Source organism: Phoxinus phoxinus (assembly GCF_949152265.1).
Source record: "Phoxinus phoxinus genome assembly, chromosome: 6".
Classification (NCBI taxonomy): Eukaryota; Metazoa; Chordata; class Actinopteri; order Cypriniformes; family Leuciscidae; genus Phoxinus; species Phoxinus phoxinus.
The window spans coordinates 2,282,525-2,291,313 of record NC_136881.1 but is presented as its reverse complement, the minus strand read 5'-3'; the positions used below and the strand labels follow the sequence as shown (position 1 = coordinate 2,291,313).

The 8,789-nt window shown below is 35.8% G+C and overlaps 1 protein-coding gene across 1 annotated transcript in view; it reads left to right on the top strand.

Annotated features, from left to right (window-relative positions):
• Positions 1 to 453: 453 nt before the first annotated feature.
• The window catches only part of donson (DNA replication fork stabilization factor DONSON), a 12,249-nt gene continuing 3,913 nt past the window's right edge, over positions 454 to 8,789 (top strand). The window contains exons 1-8 of the mRNA XM_079615637.1: positions 454 to 986; positions 2,372 to 2,434; positions 2,530 to 2,727; positions 3,895 to 4,073; positions 4,556 to 4,734; positions 5,730 to 5,832; positions 7,145 to 7,273; positions 7,766 to 7,964. Of these exons, the coding sequence (XP_079471763.1) occupies positions 615 to 986; positions 2,372 to 2,434; positions 2,530 to 2,727; positions 3,895 to 4,073; positions 4,556 to 4,734; positions 5,730 to 5,832; positions 7,145 to 7,273; positions 7,766 to 7,964 (1,422 nt within the window). The 5' untranslated portion in view covers positions 454 to 614. The remainder of the gene's footprint in view (positions 987 to 2,371; positions 2,435 to 2,529; positions 2,728 to 3,894; positions 4,074 to 4,555; positions 4,735 to 5,729; positions 5,833 to 7,144; positions 7,274 to 7,765; positions 7,965 to 8,789) is intronic.

Sequence of the window (8,789 nt, the reverse complement as noted above, 5' to 3'; positions counted from 1 at the left end):
TCGAGTTGAATTTATTTACGTTTTTCTATATATTCGGATTTCATAATCAGCATCATCCAAAGAATTTGCACAATACATTACTTTTTGTATATTAAATAATCTCTATGATAACGATGATAGCCTACAGTGCTGTAATAGATTTCAATATGTGATAAATTAGTTTTTAAATATCTACACAATCTTAGTAGACCTACACAATCTTTTTTGGGATAAAGTACGTGCTAAACTAGACTACAGCAGGGACTTTTATATTTGTTTTTTGGGCAATCTAACGTTACCTGAATATATTCTTACATACTATTTATTTTGTTACACTGTTAATATCAAACATATTTTACGTTCTTTATTTCAGTACTGCCAGAAATAAATAAGAAACAATAAAAATAATAATAATAAATAATTATAAAATACGAAAGAGTAGAGACTTTACATTTGTAGGGTGTTTACGCCAACACGCCCATTTGCGTCATCACGCAACGTCCTGACGCAATTCCGTTTCGCGCGAAATTTTGATCGTTGCGTTCGGAACAAAACAATCGTGTCAGAAGTTAACAGAAGAAGAGCCACCGCAGTTCCCGCTCTATACAACAATACTCGACCGCGGAACGATCACAATGGCGGAGTTGGGCTGCTACTCTCCCAGCTTTAAGAAACCGTGTGATGTTCTCCGGATGAGACGGAACCGGGCGCGGAGCGAAGGGCCCGAACGGAGGACCTCGAGTCCGGTCGTGTCGGTGCCCGGAGTCCGCCCGTTCTCGCCGGGGCCGCTGTTAAACGCTCCGGACCGGTCGCGAGGCGGCGTGAAGCGCAGGAATCCGTTCGCGAACATTGAGAACACGTATAACAGTCCAAAGAAACGCGCTTTATCGCACACCGACGGCGAAAAGGCGGCAGTTGCTCCGGTTCTGGACGGGAAACTCAGAGAGAGAGGTTCACTGAGAGAAGAACTGCTCAACACAGACCGACGGAAACAACACGAGATTACGGTACCGTACGGCGAACTAATGTGCTTGTTTTATGTAATGTTACCATTATATATTAACTTATTATTATCATCACATGACTGACATTCTTTTACAATGATATTTACATGACGCTTCAATGTAACGTTACATGTAAATATCATGGTACAAAATGTTCACCATATATATTGCCATGATTCATATTAAACATTAATTATTATAATAATAGTTATATTTTAACTCCGTTATTCATAATTTCTTCCGTACAGTTACAGTGTTTCATTGTTATGTTAGTATTTGTTGTTGTTTTTTATATTATATATTTTTTTGTTTTAAATATTAAATTAAATGCAATATTTATAATTTATTAGAAGGCTTTTTATATTACAATATTTTGTATACCATTTTTCATGTGATGTTTTTGTATTTATAGTTTTAAAAAAAAATACTAGGTCTATTTAGGACCTTAATTAGGTCTATTTATTTTATTGGGCTCATGTGACATGATTAATAATTATTAATAGCATTGTTAATAATTTCTTCTTAATTTATAATCATGTAATCATAAAAATTTCAGCGTTTTTGAACGAATATCTTGTATGAATGATACAATGACAAATACATTTTTTTAAAGTCACTTGTCGCCACCTACTGGTGTAAGGATGCAATTTAAATTGAAGCGTCAAGTTACTTTCAAGCGGTGATTTATTCTATTTTGAGCACTACCATCAGTGTTTATATCCAAGCTAAACTCGAACTATACATGACAACGGCTCTCTCTGGATCCGAACGCAGATCTGAACTCTCCTGACTGCTTTGTCGGACAAAATGGGGGATTCGGCGAATGACGGATTATGATTGGTCAGATCGCCTGTCAATTAAAACTCCCGGCCACTATTGTTTAAATAGAATTGTTCTATCTATAGTCTATACAGTATTTAATGAAACTACATCAGAAGTAACTAAATAAATTACAGAAAAAATAAGAGTAGTCTTTACTTTTGCAAATGTAAAGTAATTAAATTACAGTAAGTAATTACTTAAAGGTCCTATATTGTCATAACTGAAATTTCTCATGATAACAGAGGTCTAGGGGTTATGAAACTACCATATAAGTTTTAAAATGTCGATCCGCAGACAAATGCACACAGTGGGTCACTCAGAAAACAGGCCAATCATGAAGAGAGGCTCATGAATATTAAGTAGACAGGCCAAAATCAACTTTTTCTTGGCAGAGCTCCTGAGAAAGGAGCTGTGAAATATATATTGAGATGTTTTTTGGTACTTATACCATTTTTTTCTAAAGGACATTTTTTTCTAAAGGACATTTAAAACCCTTAATTTAGTGGATTGTGATTGGTCAGATCACCTGTCAATCAAACTCCCTGTTCCCTCTGGTCTTCCTGCAGATAGTTCCCCTCTCTGAAGATGACTGTCTGTTCGAGGAGGAGAGATCCACTCCAGTGCTGAAGGTTTCTGACTGATGACAGCTGACGGTTGCTCATGATTCCTCAGTCGTGGTGTGTTTGTGTTCATGACGTGTGTGTGTGTGTGTGTGTGTCTCTAGAGTCCGGAGTCGGTTTGCCCCGCGGCTCCAGCTGAAGTGTGTGTGGAGTTCCCGGCCGACTGGTCCCTGAAGACCCGCGTGTTGTTCACGTCTCCGCAGTCGTTCTCCTGGGCTGAGCATCTGAAGGCGCAGGAGGAGGCGCAGGGCTTGAGCTCTCACTGCAGGGCCCAGTTCACCAGCGCACCCGCTAACATACCAGTACGCACACAACCACTGAAATACTGCTGGACATCAGCTGACCGTGCAGCATTCAGAGCTGTTGTTTTTAGTGCTGGGCACACATGCATGTGTATATATTTAAGAAAAATGTGTTATTTACCGGTGTATATATAATGTGTTATTTATGTATAAATATATATACAATATATACATGCAAATATTTCTTAAATGCATATGTGTGTGTCTATATATTCAAAATAATTCTACACAGTACACACACACATATTATGTAAGCAAACTTTTATTTTGGATGCAATTAATCACGATTAATTGTTGCCCAGCACTATTTTTTATATTAAATAAATAATATTAAATTGCTATATAATATAATTTGTTTAATTATATTATTGTTATTTTTATAATTTTATATACAAAACTTAGCTTTATATATAAAATATACGTTTTTTTATGTTTTATGTTTTTTATAATGTGTGATTTCATTTACTTTTAGTGTATAGTATATCATTACTTTTTATCTTTATATTAAATAATAAATGAATCAAATATATTTTTTATATTATTAATGTAAATGTTATAGTTGTATGATATGAGATTATATATGAGTTTTTTTAGTATTTTTTTATATAGTAGTTAATTTAAACATTATTTTTAATTTATATTATTGATTTTATTATTTTTATATTTAAAATGTTTTTATACTTTTAATGTGTTAAATATTTGTTTATCTTTATATTAAATAATGATATTAAGTAAATGTAGTTTTTATATTATTAATGTTCATGTTATAAGATTTTTTTATTTAGTTTTAATGTACGATCTACAGTGTAAATAAGGTTTAGTATTTATTTTAATTTAATAAACATTTATTAAATTATATATTTTATTAATTTTATATAAAAATATTTATTCTATATTAAAAATACATATTTTTTTTATATGTGTGATTTCATTTAGTTTTGATATGTAGTTTTATTTAAAAAAAATGAAAATATGAATTATCTTTTTATACATAAAATATATTTTTTATAATTTTTAATTTGTTAGTTTTAATGTGATTTTATATAGTTTTAATATATTTAACTTTTAAGTAGTTACTCTATTTATAGTTTTTATTTAGCTTTTCAAGAGTGCTCCTTTAATACAGTCCAGTAAAAATAAGTGTGTGTGTGTGTGTGTGTGTTGCAGGATCCCCGGGGGTGTGTGGAGCTGCGGTGTGGTTTTCAGCAGTGTCTTCAGTTCTGGCAGCACCCGTCGATGCCCTGGCTCTCTCTCTTCCCACGGATTGGTGCAGAGCGCAAGTTCTCCGGCAAGTGTGTGCCGTGGGCGCAGGACACAGCGCTGCAGCAGAGCCTGATGAGCGACTGGTAAGAGAGGAGTGTGTGTGTGAAGTTCAAAAGCGTCTACAATGGCAGACAGCGACCAAGGCAGCTCTGGCATAATGTCAATAACACTTCTACAAATGACTAACATTGTAATGGTATCGGTACCGACTACTGGGATTTTGGTGCCGTAACATCCCTACATCACTCCATCTACCCTTGTAAAGTTAATCCCGTCTGAATAGGGCTTTATACGTACGTCAGGTGACCTGTAAATGAGAAAAAAAACTGCTTCCATTGCAGTTTTGTGAAATATTCCTTTTTCAAATTGCCTGAAAAACCCTCACTTTTTTGCAAACTTTTTTGCAATATATGGGAGTTTTTGAAGAGTAATGGAAACGCAGCTTGTGTGTGAAGTTCGAAAGCGTTTGCCACATGCATGAATATTAACAGCAGCCCTCTAGATTCTGGCGTCTGATGTGACTGAATATGTTATGTTGACTGGTGTGTGTGTGTGTGTGTTGTAGGTCTGTGAGTCTGACGTCTCTCTACAGTCTCCTGAAGGCCCGACTGTGTCCGTATTTCTACCTGTGCTCGTATCAGTTCACTGTGCTGTTCAGAGCGGCTGGTCTGAGCGGCTCTAAAGGCATAACTGCACTACTTTCTCCCACCACTAGAGGCCTGAGAGAGGCCATGAGGACCGAGGGTGAGCGTCACTGACACCATTAAAACAAGTCTTCATGTTTAATGCCATATTCGGTAGATTAGGAGGCTTAGATTTTCGTTTAATAAAAATGTAAAGTGCCTTTTTCATGGACAAGCGGTTTGATAGAGCCATTGCTTTTGTTTTGGATTTATCAAAAAAAAAATTTGGATAGTTCATACTTAATATTCAAGTATGAAGACTTTATGATTTTTGTTTAATTTTCCTTCATCATCAATGCGCTGGTCACCAAGTTATATACTCTTATTTTAAGAACAATTATACCCCAATTTGTTGTATTGGGGTTTGCTTTCCTTTATAATCTTTTTTTAATAATAAACATGTAAATCTACTGTATGCGATATAGTCTACTCATCTCCTAGATTAAAATTTTACGGATTTTTATTATTACAATATTCACTGAAAAATCGCATGGTTACTGCATTTCAAACTAAATAAGATAATGTGGTTTTTTTTAAGATGCTGATTTTTAATTCATATGTTTTCTGAAAGTCTGAGGAAGAATCTTTGCTTTATTTTCAAACTTTTGCATTGGTTTTATCAATGCAATCAATCAGATACTTTTGGGAGAATCTATGTCGTCTTTCATCAAATGTGAGCGTGCTACTGAACTTATTTGCTTACAAAAACTACTTTCTCAACACATTGCCTAGATTTAATTTGATATGTCTAAAAAAAAAAAATTCCACACTGTAAAATCTCTTAAACTCATAAATAATAGAATGAATAACACATTTCTTCAGGACCAAGATCTTATAATTGAGGTTTCCTTTGTCTTCCTCTGTGAATTTTTATTTTTTTTCCCCGTTCCTTTCATGTTCTTTGTTTTTCAAATGCTTCTTGTTTGCAGTAGTAAATGGAGAAAAATAATAATAATACTAACCAGATGAGATGTAAAGTGCCGTATTGTTTTCTGAAGTATATCAGTCTGTATCTATTGTCTATCGTGTATTGAGCCGTCATGTTTGTGTGTTCAGGGATAGAGTTCTCACTCCCTCTGCTGGAGGAGCGGAGGAAGAGCAAAGATCTCGGTGAGAGCGTTCATCAGGCGGGCGGCGAGGAACCGGCCAGCAGCGCTGTGTGAGTGCATGACCACTGACAACTCATTCTATTCAACTCACGTTTATTTGTACAGCGCTTTTCACAATACACATCATTTCAAAGCAGCTTTACAGAAAGTGCATGAGTCCACATTACAATTTACAGTGTTCTGTCATCAGAGGAAACTAAGTCAGGGGTTCCCAAACTTTTCCATGACAAGGCCCCCCAGATACCACTAGGTTCTGGCCAAGGCCCCCCTTTTGCAAGATGTGTTATTGAACCCATTGACAATACTACGGCAAATGTAGAAATACATCTAGGTGAACATCAAGTTATGTGATGGTGTTTGATACCAGCCTGTCAGAAAGATTATAGAGATGCACCGATTACAATTTTCTAGGCCGATACAGATTTTATTTTTTCTAACCACTTTACAGCACACACAAATATTTATTTTCTATATTATTATTTTTTATAAAACACCATATAGTTTTACCCAAACTGAATAATAAAGTAAATTTTAAATGGGTATATTCTATAAATATTTTAGTCTTCATTTTCTTTTCTGACATGGCCTTCTCCAGTTCTTGTTAAAACACACTAGACGTGCAAAATCTGTGCATTTTAGGCACTTTTTGTGTGAAATCATATTATTTTGTCCATCAAAAGTGTGCTTTCACTTTAATTGAGCGTTTGCAGCGCAGCAAAAATAGACTCGGCGCCAAAACCCGCGCTTCACTGCTGCTCACGCTAATTCACGAGGTTTTCTACATGTGTGCACGTGTGATGCTGATGTTACGCGATGTTAATAATGCGCCGCCCGAGTGCATTTGACTGGCATAAAATCGGCATGTCAGACTGACCGGCCGGTCGCCGATCACGTGAAAATCAGCCAATTCCGGCCAATCAATCGGTGCATCTCTAAAATATTATCATTAAAAGTATAATGTTCAGACAGTCTATGCGACAAATTATTTTAATGCTATTTCATAACAATACTCATAATAATATAAATATTTGTACGTTTGTTACTTTTCTTTTTACTTTTTTTGCAACTTGCTGCGGCCCCCACTTTGAAAACCCCTGGTCTAAGTTATGCATTTCAGAAATCTACATATACAAAATCACAGTTAGCTAAAATGTTATTAATTTAAACACTGTAATAATTTAAGGCATAAACAATGAGCTCATTGAAGTAATGAATACTTGTTTATTAACAAATGATTATGACATTTAGAAAAAATGTAGCATTGGTGTGTGTTGATTCAGATGAAGCAAACTCTGAAGTCTTGCTTTGATCAGATGTGCTTTGGATATTGATCAATGCATTTGTCATCTTTAATTTTTCCAGATTAAGTGAGCACAGTGAAAACGAGGAGGATGATGATGAAGATGATGATGACGATGGTGGATTTTCTTGGCTAAAGGAGATGGGCGTCCAAGACAAGATCAAGAAACCAGATGCCATTTCTATCAAACTGTATCCTTACAACTCTTTATATAAACTTGTATTTGCAACTTTAACATACATGCAGGATATACACATGTAAAGTGATATACATTAGTCCACATTTGAAGTGGATCAAAATTATCCTAAGACGAGAACAGGTATTGTTCAAAATTCATGTATATCTTTGATGAAAGGTTTTGATCCACTTCAAATGTTGACTACTGTATACTATATAGGAAATCTTCTAATGATTCAATGAGAATGAACCTCATTGGTTCTTGTGGATCTCAAACGTGTTGCATAACACACAAGAATGAACCTCATTGGTTCAAGTAAACATGCGTGAACATCCGTTTATCACAACTGATGTGTGAGTTGATAATTGAAACAATCCACAGTAATCGATTGTGTTAAAATGTCAAAACTTGGCTAAACCGCTAACAGTTTACCAGACCATGTTGGAACACGCTGTCGTTTATGTATGTTTATGTCGTGATGTACTTCCCTTAAGTCGTGCATCAGTCGTAAGGAGCACAGAGAGGTGTGTTTGGACCACAGACCTGAGTCCGTGGTGTTGGTGGAGGGTTCGAACACCTTCACGCTGCTCAACTTCCTCATTAACTGCAAGAGTTTGGTGGCAGGAGCCGGTTCTCAGGCGGGTCTTCCTCCAACACTCCTGGCGCCGACGGCCTTCAGAGGGGCCACACTGCACACACTCAAGGTACGGCCGCATGTGTGTGTGTTACTGATTGTCGATGTCATCCAAGATGTCCATGTCTTTCTTCAGTCGAAATGAAATCAAGGCTTTTGAGGAAAACATTCCAGGATTTTCTTCATATTATGGACTTCAATGGCAACCAATGGTTTGAAGGTTCAAATGTGAGTCTCAATGCAGCTTCAAAGTCTCGATGCTATCCCAGCCGAGGAATAAGAGTCTTATCTAGACAAACCAGCGACCATTTTCTAAAAATAAAATAAAAATTATATATTTTTTTTACCACAAATGCCCGTCTTGTACCATATCTGAGATTGGGTCACATTGGAAAGGTCACGCGTGACATCGTTAAAGGAATAGTTCACTTTAAAATGAAAATTCTGTCATCATATACTCACCCTCAAGTTGTTTCAAACCTGTATGAATTTTTTTCTTCTGCTAAACACAGAGGAAGATATTTAGAATTATTATTATGGAAGTCAATGGGACCCAAAAACTGTTCGGTTACTGACATTCTTCTAAATATCTTCCTTTGTGTTCAGCAGAGGAAAAAAATTCATACATGTTTGAAACAATGGTCACATTGACTGCCATAGTATATATATTTTTTCCTACTATGGCAGTCAATGTGACCAGTTAACTTTTTGGTTACCGACATTCTTCAAAATATCATCTTTTGTGTTCAGCAGAAGAAAGAAATTATCCCTTTAACGATGTCACGCATGACCTTTCCAATGTGATCCAATCTCAGATATGGTACAAGACGGGCATTTGTGGTTAAAGTATATAATTAGAATTTATTTTTAGAAAATGGCCGATCGTTTCGCTAGA